The 18,774-nt window shown below is 46.1% G+C and overlaps 1 protein-coding gene across 41 annotated transcripts in view; it reads right to left on the bottom strand.

Annotated features, from left to right (window-relative positions):
• Window positions 1-18,774, bottom strand: part of CTIF (cap binding complex dependent translation initiation factor) — a 296,979-nt gene that overhangs the window by 33,695 nt on the left and 244,510 nt on the right. For 35 of the 41 annotated variants that reach the window (XR_011421048.1, XR_011421049.1, XR_011421050.1 and 32 more), the window contains one exon: window positions 9,648-9,803. The exons of the other annotated variants lie outside the window; for them this stretch is intronic. Coding sequence is in view for 26 of the 35 variants with exons in the window: in XM_023647782.2 (XP_023503550.1) it covers window positions 9,648-9,803 (156 nt within the window). In the remaining 9 variants the exon portion in view is untranslated. The remainder of the gene's footprint in view (window positions 1-9,647; window positions 9,804-18,774) is intronic. 41 annotated transcript variants of the gene reach the window in all.

The following is an 18,774-nucleotide window of genomic DNA, read 5'->3' as shown; positions in this document are numbered from 1 at the left end:
AGCCGCACCTCTGTATTTGCACAACCCATCGTAAATGTTCATGGCCGCTGAATTCCTGTGGATGCGGTAGATAAGTGGATGGTACGCCTTTTGGGGGAGGGTCACCATTTATACTCCCTCCTTCTGGTGCAACTAGGAAACTCTACAGTTCAGTAAGAGAGCAGCATCGTCTTAAACCGAGTCACTGCTGATGAATGAACGTAGAGTCCCAAGTAAAATGCATTCAGGGTGACGTGAGAGGTGAGACCCAGCCTACCCTCCAGGTACCAAGGAAAGGTTGAAATGATTTCAAAGCCACTAAGAAGAGGTCACAAGGCATTAATACAACCACCTGGCAGAGGACGTGTGCAGAGAGCAGGCATGGCAGCCCTGTGCGGATGCTCGTTCTATAGGGTGTTCTGGGAGGAGTGGCTCAGGGCGGGATGCCGTGGGAAGTGAGCCTGGCCTTGAAGGTGGGCAGAGGAGGAGGACGTAGTGCTCAAGGCAGGAGGGATGCGAGAGGCCTTCTGCGGAAACACAGTAGGACAGCGTGGCTGGGGCCATCACAGACTCACGAAATGCTCTCCAGGAAAGGGGGCTGTGTTTGGTTGGGGAGCCTTGGTGCCCAGGCAGGAGAACGGACCTTACTTTCTGGGCCTGTCTGTGACCTGATGCTTCTCTTGAGCGGTGGCTGGAATACGGTTTGCTTTCGACAGAGATACACAACATGCCAGCTCCTTGAGGGGCTGACACACACTGCTTGCTTTACATGAACTTCTCACTTATGTTAAGCCTTGAAACAAACCCACACGGTGAGCCTTATCCCCATTAGCCCCATGTTACAGATAGAAAACTGAGGTTCAGAAAGATTAATGACGTAGATTAAAGCCCCACAGCTAGTTAGTGGCAGAGGTGGGATTCAAACTCAGGTCCCTGTGGCTCCTCCAGCTGTGCCCTCCCTGAGCGCTCTCTGCTCCTCAGTGGCCGCTCACTGACTGCACCTGAGGTGCAACTGCTCGTGTCTCCTAACCTCCACGGCCCAGTGGAGTCACATGGAGAGCTTAAATCTTGTTTTTTGCCCTTCAAACCCCATCCCCAGAAAGTTTGCTTTAATTGGTTGAAGGAGGGGTCTGAGAATTTGCGCTTTTGTAAAAGCTTCCCAAGGTGCAGGGTTGAGCCCTGGGCTACAGGGAGGATGATTTCAAAACTCTGTTCCCCATTAGGGCCCATCGGTACCCCAGGCACAGCCGACCTCAGCATCTTCTGGCCACCGTGGGCCCTGCCCTGGCCCCAGCCGGGCAGCTGAACCCAGCCCCGTCTCCTGCTCTCGGGGAGGGAGGCATGGTCCCACTGGAAAGGTACCTCGGCTTGACTCTCTTAGCCCTGTGAAATAGCAGAGGATCTCCACCCACACTCACTTCATCGCAGCCTTTTCCGAGGTCAGAATTCCCCCGGAGCCAAAACAATGTGAGCAATTGAATGCACGCTCACGCAAAAAGTTAAAAAAGTGGCTCTCTCATTGTTGGCCAAGCGATTTCATTTCCTGAGAAGCCCTACTGCTGCCCTCTGTGTTCTCCTCCCGAGGAGCCCAGCCAGTTGCATCCCTGGGGGGCGCCCCTTGGAGACACCCCTCAGAGGCACCTGCCTCCTCCCTTTGGAAGGGGTTTCTGGGGTCTGGGGGTGGGGGGGGTGGCGAGGAGAGCAAGGGAGCCAATCAGAGGGAGAGGTTGCTGAGGGTCAGAGCTGGCGTGCAGAGGGATGAGAGGTTCCTGACAGTGGCACCCCCCCCTCCCTTCCTCCTTGCCTCTACTCCTGACCTCTGGCTATGGCTGCCCAACTCGGAAGAGGGCAGAAAGATGGGAATCACTGGTAGAGATGGGCTGGGAGGATTGCACTGGAGAGAGAAAGGATAAGAAGGAGTGGAGAGAAACATGCCCAGGGTGCATGGGAAAGTCTGCTCAGAGGAAACAGGTGTAAGGGGTTAAAAGCCACTCCTGCATCCCCCACCAGAGGAATTTTTGACAGAGCTCTTGAAGTCAGGGGCCCAGAGAGAAGCATTCAGTGGTAACCTGGAGGAGTCTAGCAAAATCACCACTGGGTCACGGAGGTGACAGAGGAGCGGAGGGGGCAGAGGGTGTTGTAGGGTCAGGAAAAGGTGGGGGGGGAGGGGAGGAGGATGGTGCTGGGCGAGCCAGACCTGAAGCCTGGCAGGTCGGCTCCTGCTGAGGTAGGGGATGACGACACCCTCAGCTCAGGCCACAGACACTAATTATACTCCTCCTGTGTGTGGAACCCTCGCAGTCACAGTTTGGCTGAGGACTTTGGCAGGATGATGGGGTCCTTAGAATGCTATTAAAAAAGAGCTCGAGGGAGGTCTTTCCATTTGCTTGTGTCTTCTTTCATTTCTGAACATTGCAAAATATTGATGAAAGTGTACAAGTCTTTTCCTCAGTTAAGTTTATTCCTAACTGTTTTATTCTTTCGGATGCTATCATCAATGGGGTCGTTTTCCTAATTTCCTTCTCAGATAGTTTGCTATCAGTGGATAGAAATGCAATTGATTTTTGCATGTTGATTTTGCGTCCTGCAACTTTACTGAATTCATTTATTAGTTCTAACAGTTTGGTGTGTGTGTGGAGTCTTTAGGGTTTACTCTATAGAAGATCAAGCTATCTGCAGAGACAATTTTACTTCTTCCTTTCCTCTTTGGATGCCTTGTTTTTCTTTTTCTTGCCTAATTGCTCTGGCTGGGACTTCCAGCACCACATTGAGGAGGAGTGGTGAGAGTGGGCGCCCTTGTCTTGTTCCTGATCTTGGACTGGAAGACTTACCATTGTTAAAATGTCACTACTACCCCAAGTGACCCACAGATTCGACGAGACCCCTAGCAAAATTCCAATGGCATTATTTGCAGAAATAGAAAAAAACAATCCTAAAATTCATATGGAACCACAAAAGGCTTCAAATAGCCAAAACAAGTTTGAAACAATTTGAAAAAGAACAAATCGGGAGGCATCACACAGCCTGATTTCAAAATATATTACAAAGCTACAGAAATTAAAACAGACATATAAATGGATGGGACCGAATTGAGAGCCCAGAAATAAATCCATGCATATATGGTCAACTAATCTTCAACAAAGGTGCCAAGAAAACATAATGGGGAAAGGATAGTCTCTTCAACAAATGGTGTTGGGAAAACTGGATATCCACATGCAAAAGAATGAAACTGGACCCTTATCTTACACCATATACAAAAGTCAACTCAAAATGAATTAAAGACTAAAACATGGGGCCGTCCCCATGGCGTATACTGGTTAAGTTCAGCACGATCCCTATTGGTGGCCCAGGTTCATGGGTTTGGATCCTGGTTATGGACCTACACCACTCATCAGCCATGCTGAGGTGGTGTCCCACATATAAAAAAGTGGAAGAAGATTGGCATAGATGTTAGCTCAGGGCTAATCTTCCTCAGCAAAAAAAAGAAAAAGAAAAAGAAAAAATTACTAAAACATAAGACCTGAAACTAACTCCTAAAAAAAAAATAAGGGAAAAGCTTCATGAAATTGGTCTTGGCAGTGATTTCATGGATATAACACCAAAAGCACAAAAGCAAAAATAGACAAGTAGGACTATATCAAACAAAAAGCTTCTCTGCAGCAAAGGAAACAATCAGTAGAGTGAAAAGGCAACCCAGAGAATGGAAGAAAATATTTGCAAACCATAATCTGATAAGGAATTAATTTTCAAAATATATAAGGAACTCCTACAACTCAAGAGCAAGAAAACTAATAACTGGGTTTAAAAAATGGACTAAGGGGGCTGGCCCCGTGGCCTAGTGGCTAAGTTCGTGCGCTCCTCTTCTGTGGCCCAGGGTTTCGCCAGTTCGGATCCTGGGCGTGGACATGGTACCGCTCATCAAAGCCATAACTAGAAGGACCCACAATTAAAAAAAATATACAACTATGTACTGGGAGGCTTTGGGGAGAAAAAGGAAAAATAAAATCTTTAAAAAAAAAATGGAGGTTGGCTCCGTGGTTGAGTGGTTAAGTTCGTGCACTCCGATTTGGCGGCCTGGGGCTTCACCGATTCGGATCCTGGATGTGGACATGGCACTGCTCATCAGGCCATGTTGAGGCGGTGTCCCACATGCCACAACTAGAAGGACCCACAACTAAAATATACAACTATGTACTGGAGGGATTTGGGAAGAAAAAGCAGGAAAAAAAAAAAAAGAAGATTGGTAACAATTGTTAGCTCAGGTGCCAATCTTAAAAAAAAAAAAGGGCTAAGGACTTGAGTGGACATTTTCCCAAAGAAGACACACAAATGGCCAATAGGTATATAAAAAGATGCTCAATGTGACTAATCCTCAGGGAAATGCAAATCAAAACCACCTCACACCTGTTAGGATATCTATTATTAAAAAAAACACCCCGAAGACAAAAAGTGTTGGTGAGGATGTGGAGAAATTAGAACTCTCGTGCACTGTTGGTGGGAATGCAAAATGGTACAGCTGTATGGAAAACAGTAGAGAGGTTCCTCAAAATTAAAAATAGAACTACCACATTATCCAGCAATCCCAGTTCTGGGTATTTATCCAAAAGAATTGAAGTCAAGATCTCAAAGAGATATTAGCATTCCCATGTTCATTTCAGTGCTGTTCACAGTAGCCAAATGTGGAAATAACTCAATGTCCATTGACAGATGAATAGATGTAAAAATGTGGTATATACATACAAGGGAATACTATTCAGCCTTAAAGAGAAAGAAAATTCTGCAACATGTTACAACATGGATGAGCCTGGAAGATATTACGCTAAGTGAAATAAGCCAGTCACAGAAGGACAAATAAGCATATTTCCACTTATATGAGGAATCTAAAATAGTCAAACTCATAGAAGCAAAGAATAGAATGATGGTTGTCGGGGGGGGGAGGGGGGGGAGTTGCCAGTCACCGGGTACAAAATTTCAGTTATGCTGGATGAGTAAATTCTGGAGATGTGCTGTACAACAATGTGCCTGGAGACAATACTTTATGTACAATTAAAAATCTGTTATGAGGGTAGATCTCACGTTAAGTGTTCTCAGCACAATAAAATTTAAAAAATAGTAAAGAATTAAAAAGAGTTCATGAGGCACATAAGAGGTGTAAACAGGAGAGCAAGGAGACTCACACAGCTTCGGGTCATCAGTAACTCTCTTCAGTCACTTTGAAAACCATCTTGGCAGAAACCACCTGCGCTGGTTTTTTTTTTTGAGGAAGATTAGCCCTGAGCTAACATCTGCTGCCAATCCTACTCTTTTTGCTGAGGAAGACTGGCCCTGAGCTAACATCCATGCCCATCTTCCTCTACTTTATATGTGGGACGCCTACCACAGCATAGCTTTAGCCAAGTGGTGCCACGTCCCTACCTGGGAGCTGAACCGGCAAACCCTGGGCCACTGAGAAGTGGAACATGTGAACTTAACTGCTGCGCCACTGGGCCGGCCCCCATGTGTTCTTAAACAATAAAAGGGCTCACTAAATATTATTCTACTCCATCGCTCGAAGAAGGATCTCTGAGTGGTACATGTTATTTATGGCAAAAGCAGAATCAGTTCCACAAAGATCTACTTGGTTTCTGTTGTGCAGCTGGCAGTGAGTTACGAACAGAGAATGGAACAAGAATAGCCGTGGCTCTGCCTTCAGGGCAGTGAAGCAGGATGGTTAGGAGCAGCGACTCCAGCGGTCAGACCTGGATTCCAATATTGAGTCTGTTGCCCACAGGCTGTGTGGCCCTGAGCAAAGCTGCCTGACCCCTCTGTTCTCTGGAAAATGGGGATGCAAATCTTCAGGGTGTTGTCTGAGTTAAAAGAGAAAAGAATGCACGATGTGCTTTGGACAATGCCTTGCATGTGGTGCGATGTGCTATTATCATTATTAAATACCACTGTCAGGTGACGTGAAAAGGATGGAGCTGTAAGGATGGAGTGCCCTGCCTCGCTCAGGAGGGAGCTGCCAGTGTGCTGGGCTGGGGGCAGGGGCGGGGGTAGGGGAGCTTCCTGGAGGAGGTGACTTCAGCTGGGCTTGGGAGGAGGCGTTAGCGCCAGGAAGAGGCAGACTCCAAGGATGGAGTCCGAAGTATCAAGCCTGGTTAACCGAGAGAACACTTAATTCAACTAGGTCAGAGTGTGGCAGAAATGTCCAGGGGACAGGGGATGCCCAGGGCAGGGTGGCTTTCAGCAAGCTGGGGGTCCTCCAGCCTGAAGGGACCCGCCCAGGGGCTGAGTGAGCCCTGGGTCCAGTGAAGGTGGCCTCCTTGAGCATGAGGACCCAAGACTGGGGCCAGGCTGTAAGGATTGTGTATTTTACCCTTAGGCTTGTTCTAATGAGACTGTTCACACCAAGATGGCCTGTGGGTTTGTATCTGACTCAGGGGCATAGAGGAAAGAGGAGTGGGGAAGCCATGGGAGAGCGGTGGAGAAGCAGAGGATGGGGTGGGTGGCCCATGACTGGGAGCCAAGGCCATCAGGTGAGTTCCGGGGCTGCTGCCTGGCTGCAGGGAGGCAGGAAGGGTGGGTCTGGGCCCCGGTGAAGACCTGGGCTGAGCAGGAGGGCTCCGGGGTGCAGCTCCGGCCACATCTTGTTGGATGGGCTTGAGGCATGACTGGGACGTGTCTAGAGAGGGCAGCTGAAAATGCAGGCCTGGGGGGTGGTTCTGGGAATTGGGAGGACCCCAGGGAGGAGTAGGCCCTGGAGATCTGGGGTCAGCCATCTGCATGGCCCCAGGGGAAAAGCCTAAACCTTTCCAGCATGCAGGGAGGCAGCAGCACTGTCTTCGGCTTCCAGAAACTTCCTGGAGAAGGCTCCATCTGCTTTGGGGATGTCAGTCAGGCCTCGGTGTGAGTGTGTGGGGTGAGGTAGGGGAGGGAGCAACTGGCTCTAAGAATTAAGACTGTCCAGGGAGCTGGGAAAGGTAGTCTGTCCAAAGGGCACCGCTTTATGTCCGCATCTTTCTTAAGGCTCTGTTTTGGGGAAGCCGAGTTCTCTATTGGAAACAGACTGGGATCAGGAGTTCAGGAGCTCCAGGCCAGCTCCGGCATGGACCAACTGTGTGTCCCTGGGCAGGAACTCAGCCCCCAAGCTCCCTCTAAGGTTGGGCGCGTGCCCAGGCCCTAAGTCAGACTGGAGGACGCCCAGCCGTCTCGTCTGAGAGCTGCCCTGCCCTAGAACCAGTCCCAGGGGCATTTTCTTCCACATTCCGACCTCGTTGCCCTAGTGTGCTCAGCTCTCTCTCCAGGCCACGTCCTTCTCCCTAAATCCTTGCGGAGTAAGCAGCATGCCCCCCCCTTTACAGAGGAGGAACCGAGGCTCAGAGCAGGTGAACTCTCCCCCAGATGGCACAGGTAAAACACGGCAGAGGCAGGATTTGAACCGAGGCAGCAGCCTGGCCCGAGGGCCGATGCTTTTGAATCGTCTCACTATGTGGCTTCAAGCATATAGCTTGGAACATGGGGCTCCGGTTTCCCCTTTTACAAAATGGTGAAAGCCACTGATGATTTATTTACTCCTCGGGTTTACCATGAGCACGGCGGGGGGCTGTGTGTGTGACACTGTCCGGGAAAGATTAAGGCATCAAGCAAGCGTGCATTAGGACAGGCTCCCTGTTTCTGGTCTCTGCAGACCGCCTGGCATCTTCCGGATCTCACACCAGAAAGTTCGCACCACCTCGGTTGGTGTTAGAAGTGTCCCCGCAGCCAGGCCAGCGCTCGGCTGTAGCCCTCTTCCTGCTCCGGGGAGCAGGTGACGGCGGCACCAGGAGGGGCCCAGATCACACAGAGGGAACATGTCAGGGCAATCCAGGTCACTGCCCTGAAACAGTGCTGCTCCCTGCCTCAAGCTGGGATGTCAGGGGCCCAGGGCAACTCAGGCAGGGATGGAAGGACCCCAAGAGGCCATCCGGGCCAGTTCCCAGCCTCCGCATCATCCCAAAAGGATGCAAATGGCAGAACTATGGCCCTTCTTGGTGCTGCTTCTGAGCTTAAGACATTTGAACGTGAAATAAAGTTGGGAGAGGCCATTGTCTGAATCCAAGAAACAAGTCGCTCTTGTTAAGAATATGTTTGCTACGTGGGGTGGCAGAGAATCATGGGTTCACAAAGCGCCCAAGAGAGGCCTGTATGCTCTGTTTCATGAGCATTCACGTGGTCTCGAACAAATTCGCCGTTTTCCTATAAATGGGTGCTTCGAAAACATTTACAAAGACCCCCTCCCGTCTCTGAAATCGCTCTATTACCTTCTTTCTTTCAAAAACACAAAAATGTCCCCTGACCCCACAGGTCCCCCTTCCCCGCTGCCTCTCACAGAAACACTTCTCCAAAGACTTGTCCACACCCATGTCCTCGTGTCCACCGACTCCTCAGTGCGGCCCAAGGTGGCTGCCGTGCTCACTCCACTGACACCACAGGCTCCTGACCTCCTTGTTCCCAAACCCAGGCCACTTCTCTGTCCTGGTCCTATTGATTCCCCAGAGGCTGCTCCTCCCTCCGTCCTGGGGCCAGCTGCTGAGGGCGGGACAGGAGGCACAGGAGAAGTGGGGCTGGCCCAGCTCCCGTTCCGTTGAAGGAGCGCTGTGGTGATTCTCGAGCTCTCCTGGAGCCTTCTCTGACCTCCTGGCTTGCCTCCTCCCTCCCGGCCGGCCGCTCCTCGTCTGCCTCCGGCTGGCTCCAATCCTCTCTTCTATCTACACCCTCTCCCTGGGTGACCCCATCCAGTCCCCAGCCTTGAGCACCAGATACTCACTGACGCTTCACACAACACTCAATGCCGTGTCCCCAGGGCTGACCTCTTCTTGATTTTCAGACACTTCTACCGCGGCACAGCTCCCGGGGGACGACCAACAGGTCACCAAACACAAAAAACGGACTCCTGGTTTTCGTCCCCACTCTGTTTCTCTTCCAGCCTTTATCATCCCAGAAAATGGTGCCAGCAGCCTGGTAAACCAGGAACCCACATCCCTTCCTCTTTCTCTCATATCATGTCAGCAGGTCCTATTGGGTCTAACTCAAAAATATAACTGGAATGCAAACAGCCCCTCCCCCACCCACGTCTGTGTTCCGAGCCACCAACCTCTCACTGGAGGACACCAAAGGCCCCCGAACGAGCTCCCAGCTTCCCGTGTGCCCCTTCCAATTCTATTCCAAGCTCAGCCCGAGCGACCGTCTACAGCGGGTTAGAATACCTGGGAGGGCATTATAACTTTGTGCTTCCCAAAAGCTTTTTGGTTATTCTTATTTCTTTCTTTTCCAGATAAAACTTAGAAGCAAATATTTTTTTCAAATAAATAATCCCATGGTAAGCCAATCCAGTCCAAAGGTCCACTCATTCAAATAACACTCACTGTAGGCCCCCTTTGCAGGCAGTGGTCTGGATTATGAATCCCTGCAGTCTGAGTTAATAACACTTTCTTTTTGGGGGCCGTTTCCCTTTATATAAACTTGATAAATAAACACCTGGCTCGAGTCAACAGAAGCATAGGGGAATTACGTTTCTCTTGACCAAAGGACTGATGAGTTTGTAAGCGGTACCCCCGTGTGGCTTTCTCGGTGCATCTGTGAGGACCTTTGATCGCCGAAGGCCCGCTGATGCTCGGGCTGGCCGGGGGCAGGCGGCGCGGGTCTCTTACCTCCCTGAGGCAGGTGTAGATGGGGCAGACGAGCACGCGGAAGGGCTCGCCCGTGCTGCTGCGCATGGTGCCAAACACCTCACACAGGAAGGTGATGAAGCCCAGCCAGCGCTCCACGTCCTGCTGCTGAAGCTCCTCCCGCACCGTGAAGTCCTTCTGCGGAGGCACAAGAGACCGCGTCAGCCTCGCCAGGGAGGAAGGGACACCCCCACTCTGCTGCAGTGCCTGCTGTTTAAGGGCCGGTCCTGGGCAACTGGTAAACCCCATGTGTTCCATGAGGACGGGGATTGGGGGCCTGTGGCTGGAGCATGAATGCCGGAGGGGGGGGGGGTGGGTCATGAAATGCCCTGGTCATACTTGTGCTCTTTAGAAGGTTAATATGGCACAGGTGTGGAGACCAGGCAGGAGGCCACCACTAAAGTGCAGGCAGAATGAAATAAAAACCTGAACTCTCTGGAAACTGAGAGATAAGAATCTGTGGTAGGTTAGATGATGATCGGAAATATATTTCCCCTACCCCTTGTCTTTAGATTTGGCCAGATGACTTGCTTTGGCCAACAGAATGAGGCAGAAGTGAGATGGTGCTGGTGCTGATGCTGGCCTTAAGAGGTCTTAAATATTTTATGCTTACTCTTTTATGATTCTTTCATCATCATGAGAAGACTATCTCTGGGCAGGCCCGATGGTCCCAGGGGGAGGAGGAGAGTCACGTGGAGCAGGGCCCCCCCTCAAGTCTAGCCTAGACCAGTTGGCCCTCTGGCCAAGTTGCAGACACAAATCTAAACATAAGCTTATTGTTGTCTGTCACTGAGATTTCTGTGGATATTTGTTAAGCAGCAATAGCTGACAAATACAGAATTGGCACAAGAGACATTGTCAAGGTAAATAGTACTACTAAGTGGTGGGTTATCAGGGCAGTGGAAAGGCAAAGCTCAAAGATGACACAAAGATTCTGGGTCTGGGAGGGAGCAGGTTGCAGAACGTGACCCAGGGCGTTCCGACAGTCCAGTCCCCTCCCCCTGCTTATTTTGGCTGAGCATCTTCCTCAGTGCCAGAATCTCAGAATCTCCAGAGGTGGAAGGTCTTCAGAGACGACTTGGTTAATGTCTGTCCCTTGTGTGTGAGCAGAGTGCCATCTAGAAATTTAAAAGGGCAGAGGAGGCCTCAGCCTCCTTTGCTGGCAAATAGGGGCTGGATGAGAGGACCTCCAAGAGAAGTCCCTCCAGTTCCAGCTTCTTTTTATTTGAGGAAGATTAGCCCTGAGCTAACATCTGCTCCCGATCCTCGTCTTTTTGCTGAGGAAGACTGGCCTTGAGCTAACATCCATGCCCATCTTCCTCCACTTTATATGTGGGATGCCTACCACAGCATGGCTTGCCAAGCGGTGCCATGTCCACACCCGGGATCCGAAACAGTGAACCCCAGGTCACCAAAGCGGAACGTGCGCACTTAATCGCTGCACCACCAGGCCGGCCCCCAGTTCCAGCTTCTGATGAGCCTGGGTCACAGCTTATAACTGTCAGAGTTTCATCAACTTAAAGTGTGTGTGTGTGTATGTGTGTGTGTGTTTGTGTGTGTGTGGGTGTGTGTATGTGTGTGTGTGTGTATGTAAAACAACAGCAGCTGCAGCAGCTACTATCTGTGAACTAGACACGGGGCCAAGCATCTTCATTGTAACATCTCATTTAATCATCATAATAGCCTATGAGGCAGATCCTATTATTGCCCCAGTGTATAGGTGGTAAATCTGAGCTTAGAGAAGTTACCCAACTTGCCCATTGCTAGGTGGCAACGGCAGAGCTGGGATTTGAACCCAACTGTAGACCAAGCTCCCCTACCCTGTTTGTTTGTTTTTCTTTTGCTTTGGTGAGGAAGATTGGCCCTGAGCTAACATCTGTGCCAATCTTCCTCTATTTTGCACGTGGGACGCCACCACAGCATGGCTTGATGAGCAGTGCATAGGTCTGTGCCCAAGATCTGAACCCATGAACCCTGGGCTGCCCAAGTGGAGCGTGCGAACTTACCCACTATGCCACAAGGTGGGCCCTCCCCAACCCTTTTAATGGCGTTTTTAAATGGAAAAAGTAGTACATCAGAGCCCCAGCTCTTAGTCACTCTCCCAGTCTGAACTTTCCACTAAGCCAGTTGTCAGACTGTCCCCTGGAAGTCCACTCATGCCCATAGATCTCATGGGTCTCGTGCCGACCCCTAAGGCCTCCTGCCTCTCCACTCTTCCCACTGAAATGTCTACCTGTGTACAACTGTGCTTTGCCAGCACATGCGGTCCTGTTGTTTGTCTCCCACCCTGGAGTCTGAGTCAGGGCAGCGTCTCTCAAAGAGTCCCCTGGGTTTAGCCACGGACTTCGAAAGTAGTGGCTACCCAGCACCTTTGATGCCTTTGTATCTCATCCCTAGTACGGAGCCTGGAGCAGGCAGCTCCCACAGACCTGTGGTGTCCTGGGTACCTGTGAATGAATGAATGAGTCTGGCTGTCACCCCAGAGCCTCAAAGGGCCCTGCACTGCTGGTCTTGAAGTCACGAATCTTTTGGTGGTTCCAACCTCATTAACTTGTGGTCAGAGCAGGGGCAAGCATTACCATTCTCATTTTATAATGGGGGAAACTGAGACATAAAGAGATGAAAAGACTTGACCAAGGTCACCCAGTACCAGAACTTGAGTGAACGTAAACCACTCCATTGCTCTCTGCTCTGGGTTAAGGGTTCTCAGCCCTGGGTGCACACTGGAGTCAGCTGGAGGAACTCTGAAGCTACTAATGCTTGGACTTGACCCCAGAGAGGCTTGTGCAATTGACCAGGGTGGGGCTAGGACACTGGTAATTTCTGAAGGCTTCCCAGGTCATTCCAGTGTGCAACCAAGGTTAGGAAGCACAACTCTAGGCCTTTATAAAGTGCCAACTTTGGAGTTGAAACAGTACCCCTCTATCAATGCCCGAGTTGCCCTTTCCCCATCTCCCATAACAATACCCATGAAAGCAGACATAGAGGAACAAAACCCCACAACAACACTGAGAAGGACGGTAACTCTTCATCAGCAGACTCCTCACCAGACTCAGGAGGTAACATCACTAACTAAAGTGCTGTCACCAAACAGCTCTAGTTGCCCAGAGCAGCTTGGCCCCTAACCCAGAAGACCAAAGGCAGGGGGCAAATGGGTAGGTAGCTTGAGCTTCAGCCCCTCCCTCTGTCTGCCCCTGGCTGGTAGACAGGGGCTATAACTACTAGCAAACCCCGTGCCTGTGCATTAAGACAGCTCCCATCAGCAATGCTCTTCCTTTAGTCATTGGAGATTCAGGGGCAGAGGGATGTGGGGTGGTTCCCTGTGTCCTCAGAGGTGCAGTGCTCTCAGGCAAAGCCCTTTGCAGCAGGAAAAGGCTTGGGGCAGTGCAAACAGGGACTGAAGTTTTAAAACAACGATTACATCCGATCAAAGAACTACAGCTTGACTCAGTTTCCTCCTCATAATCAGTGGCATGGAGAGAAGATTCGGTTTTGGGCTAGCAGAGCTCACCAGAAGACTGAACGTCTGCTAAATGTTGGAAATTGGACTTGGGATGTGCACATGAAGCCACCCACCAGCTTTAGGTCTGAGACAGAGACTACTACTACCTCAGCAGACACTGAGCAATTCCGAAGATGATCCACACAGCTAACACCGAAACCACACAGAGCCTCCCTCCTTCCAGGGTGAGCGAGGAGAAAAGTAATATGGCGTCCATGGAAAAATCCTGCACGGCTGTATAGGGGAGCATTATCTTGAGGACCTAATGGAAATGCATAACTCTGAAAATGTTAACTACAATAAACCAAAAGTAAATAAAACAAAAAACCCCAAGTACAAAACGTGGGCTTTTGTGTCTGTAAGAACGACAAGGGGGATTCTGTGATGTGTGAAAAGGCATTCAGAAGGACTCACAATTAGCTAAAAAAAAACCTTCTGCTGAGATGAAGGATGAGACGGGAACTGGACGAGGAGAGAACCAACGGAAATGAGAAATCCAATAGCAAAATGAACATGTGAACTGGAGGCAGTAAAGGATAGAACGGATACTGCAGAAAAAGTCACACATAAGGCAGACTTGGAAAATGACTAGAAAGCTGAAGACAAAGATAAATAGATGGGGAAAAAAGGGAAAGAAAATGATAGAGAAGACAAAGTGGACATCTAACCTATGAATTATAGAGGTTTTCAAAAAGACACCAGAATACATGGAACAAAGAGACCAGAGAGAAAAACTTTAAGTTGAAAACAAACAAAAAAAACCTCCCAAAAGAGCTAACTCTTCAGCTAAAAGGGTTCACCATGTTCCAGGCCCCACTATCTATACTTATCAGGAAAATTTTCTTTTTTAATTTCAAGGAAAAGGAAAAATTCTAAAAACAGCTAAGAAGGGGGGAAGAAAGGGCTAGGTTTCTTACAAAGGAACAAAACTATAGTTGGCCTTATACTTCCATATTTGATGTTAAAATTCAGAGACATCAAGGCAACATCTTCACATGTTTGAGGCGAAAAGAACACACCCAACTACAAGTGAGAGCAAGAGAGAGAGAGTCTACACAAGCAAATCCTTTTTAGAAAGTCCCATCTGCATGCTTCTCTTGAATTAAATGGTGCAGCAGCTATGAAAAACAGTATGGTGATTCCTCAAAAAATTAAAAATAGAATTACCAATGTGACCTAACAATTCCACTTCTGGGTATATATCCAAAGGAAATGAAAGCAAGATCTTGAAGAGATACTTGCACACTCATGTTCATAGCAACAGTATTATAATAACCAAGAGGTGGAAGCAACCCAAGTGCTCACCGATGGGTGAATGTATAAACAAAATGCGGTACATGCCTACAGAAGAAGATTATTCAGTCTATATGCTGATGCTACAACATGAACCATGGGGACATTATTCTAAGTCAAATAAGCCAGTCACAAAAAGACAAGTACTGTATGATTCCACTTACATAGGTATCTAGAGTAGTCAAATTCATAGACAGAGAGTAGAATAATGGTTGCCAGAGGCTGGGGAGAGGGGGCAAGGGAGAGTTGACTATGGGGTTAGGGTTTCAGTTTTGTAAGATGAAAAAGTTTAGGACATTAACTGCATAATGATGCAACTATACTTAAAACGACTGAACTGTACACTTAGAAATGGTTGATGGGGCCGGCCCAGTGGAGTAGTGGTTAAATTTGTGCACTCTGCTTCAGTGGCTCAGGGTTCGTAGGTTCATATCTCAGGTGCGGACCTACACATCGCTCATCAAGCCATACTGTGGTGGCGTCCCACATACAAAATAGAGGAAGATTGGCATAGACGTTAGCTCAGCAACAATCTTCCTAAGGCAAAAAGAGGAAGACTGGCAACAGACGTTACCTCAGGGCCAATCTTCCTCACCAAAAAACCCCCCGAAAATGAAAAAGAAATGGTTGAGATGGTAAATTTTACGTTATTACTTTTTTTAGCACAACTAAAAATAACTTAAAAAATTAAAAACTTTCTCAAATGAATGCACGCTCCAGCCAACAAAATTTATTACTCTACTCTGAGGAAATAATGGTATAGAAGGACCAGAAGTGAAAACTGAAACCAGGTAGACTTATGAACTTAAGTCAAAATAAGTAATTATAATTTTGGTAATAAGATGGAGTCAGAAGCTGGAAATAACCCTTGAAAGAAGAGATATCTAATTATTAAATGTAATTTGAATAAGAATTGTATAGTAGGCGTGACTAACAATCCAAGATTAAATTACTAAAGACTGATAAATACTGGTGGGAGAGGGCCAGGGATTGTCAAGCACACAAAATTTCATAATTTAGACTACAGGGATTCACAGGTTACTGGTTCTTTTTAAGTTTGGTAAATAGAGAAATAGAAGTTAGAGATTGCCTTTAAAAATGTTAAAAGAAAACATGAGTAACCACTAGCAGAACTGAAAACAGAAGATGTAAAATAAATGGATGGGTAAAAATAATTTTGGAGGGGCTGGTCCGGTGGCGCAGCGGTTAAGTTCGCACGTTCCGCTTCTCAGTGGCCTGGGGTTTGCCGGTTCGGATCCCGGGTGTGGATATGGCACCGCTTGGGAAAAGCCATGCTGTGGTAGGTGTGCCACATATAAAGAGGAGGAAGATGGGCATGAATGTTAGCTCAGGGCCAGCCTTCCTCATAAAAAAGAGGAGGACTGGCAGTAGTTAGCTCAGGGCTAATCTTCCTCAAAAAAAAAAAATTTTGGACAAATGAAAATAAAATTAAAACACTAGTAAAATCAAAGTAGTTTTCAAGATAACAATCATAAAATAAAATTAAAAAGTTATTTATATAGATAAAAATACAATCCATAATACATACATAAAATGTTATATACTGTATAGCATAGATTCAAAATATATAAAACAAAAGCTATTGAAAGAAAAAATAGAAGGAAAGAATAGTGTTGGGAAATGAAACCACTAGTATTTCATGGCTGATTAAATTAACAAAAAATAATTACTCAGATGATTTAAATAATTAGTAAGCCTAAATTGAAATGAGCCTCATTATAAACTGTGATTTTACTATAAATTTGAAAAACACAGAAATTCTACAAGTTACATACTTGGACCAAGAATGAAGAAAATTTAAAAAAACAGCTGATTACTTGGATGTTTACAAGACATTCTCCTAAAGGAAGATGGGATAAAGATGTAATCAAATATACAATAATTGATTATTTAGGAAATAAAGAGTTATAAGAACTTGTGGGATGTGGTCAAAGCTACAATGAAAGGTAAATTGATAGTCTTCAGTATTTTGGCTATTAAAACAAGGAAGCAAATACATCCTCTAGGCCTGTGCTGTGCAATACGGCAGCCACTGGCCACAGGAGGGCTCACAACATGGCTTCCACAACCTGAGATGCTGTCAGTGTAAAATAGACACTAGTTTGCGAAGACTTAGTATAAAAAAAAGAACATAAAATGTCTCATATTTTAAAAATGTTGATCACATGTTGAAATTTTGGATATACTGGATAAAGTAAAATATATTATGAGATTTAAAATTACATACATAGATCACATTATATATACTTCTATTGAATGGTGTTAATCTATACATCCAACTCAAAAAATTAAAAAACTACCAACAACTAAGGAAATATATGAAAGGACATAACACAGATAAAGTCAGAAATTAATTAATTAAAAAATAGAGAAAGAAAATTATATATAAAAATCAAGAAAGAATAAACAAACAAAATTAGAAACATGAACAATATATGAAAACAGATCTGGAGTAGATAAAAAAAGCATTATAAAAATTATTTACAACTCTATGCTGATGATTTTGGAAGAAATGATGAAATAGATGATTTTTTAGAAAATAAATACCACCAAACTTTACTAAAAAAAATAAAAAGTCAGAAAATACTAAAAATCGTAAAATAAAATGAAAAGTTCGAAAGAGTTACCTATTATAAGGAGGTCTCTAATCTTATGACTTTTATAGTTAAGCCGATTCAAACTTTCAAAAAATTAGGTAATTGCTCTGCTATGTAAACTGATCCAGAATAGAAAAAGATAGGCTTTTTCAGTTCCTTATTACCCAAATCTCATAATGATAGTAAATTACAAATAAGGAAGTCTATAGGGCAATCTCTCTAATGTGAATAGATGGGGAAGTCCTAAATGAAATATAACAAATAGATCCATTATAACCAAGAAGATTTTATCCCAGAAAGGCAAGGATGATTTAGTATCAGGAAATCTATAAACGTAATCTATTACATCAATAGGCCTGATTAACAAACAGCAGCAACAACCATGACCCTTGGAAGGAAAGAGATGAAATGATTTGATATGTTATATATATGAAAAACCCAAGAGAACTCTGCAATAAAGATTAGAATTAACAAGAGAATTTAGTAGGTAATTAGTGAGAGTATTTAGATGCAAAATTAATATACAAAAATGAACACCTTTTCTAGGACAGGATTAGCTAGCGAGATATTTTAATGTACAAAAGCTCATTTAACAAAGCAATAAAAATTCTTAAATGATCTTATTAAGAAACGTGCAGCGGCCGGCCCAGTGGCGCAGCGGTTAAGTTCACACGTTCCACTTCTCGGCGGCCCGGGGTTTGCTGGTTCGGATCCTGGGTGCAGACATGGCACCATTGGGAAAAGCCATGCTGTGGTAGGCGTCCCACATATAAAGTAGAGGAAGACTGGCACAGATGTTAGCTCAGGGCCAGCCTTCCTCAGCCAAAAAAGGAGGATTGGCAGTACTTAGCTCAGGGCTAATCTTCCTCAAAAAAAAAAAGTGCAGGATTTCTATGAAGAAATTGCAAAACTGAGAGATTTAAGAGACAATCTTAAACAAGTGAAGAGATATAACCCTCCTTAATGGGTAGACAGAATTGTAAAGATGGTAATTCTCCTTGAAGGAGATTTAACACCAATTGGTATTTCATATTCCAACGGGAACTTTTTGGAAGGAAAGGGGTATGGACGCTTGAAAAAAAAGATCCTAAAAGTAATTAGAAAGAATAATAGGGGAAATAGCTAAAATCAAAACAAAATTGTAAATTTTTGTCAATTGGTACGTTACTTTTCATCTATCTTAAAGCTTTAAGAATTAAAAGGGTGAGGAACTGACATAAGAATGGACAGGTAGATCAGACAGCCTAGAAATGAATTTGGCATCCATAGAATTTATCACATGGTCCCTGGAGGGTCACAAATCAGTGGCAAAGGAAGCATTATTCACTCAAGCAACGATGTAGGCACAGCTGTCTAAGTATCTGTGTGGGGGGATAATTTAGACTCTCCCTTGACACTGAGACATAAGATGAAATCCAGATGGAATAAAGAGGTAAATGTTAAAAAAAAAAAAAAAAAAAGACAAACCATAAGAACTTAAAGAAAACTAAACTGAGTATCAAATTTCTGGATGGAGAAGAGCCTTCAACATTAACACAACAGAAGCATGCATCAAAATATTATAAACACATTTAGAAGGCAATGGAAATGCTGGGGAAAATACCTGCAATAAATGTGACAAAGGGTAATGGTCTGAATATATGAACAACCTGTTAAAGTTTGTTAATAAAAGGACTAAGCCCCTCATGGACAAAAG

This window comes from Equus caballus, chromosome 8 (genome assembly GCF_041296265.1).
Source record: "Equus caballus isolate H_3958 breed thoroughbred chromosome 8, TB-T2T, whole genome shotgun sequence".
Lineage (NCBI taxonomy): Eukaryota > Metazoa > Chordata > Mammalia > Perissodactyla > Equidae > Equus > Equus caballus.
Note: the sequence above shows the minus strand (reverse complement) of the source record. Positions and strands in the feature narration are given on the sequence as shown.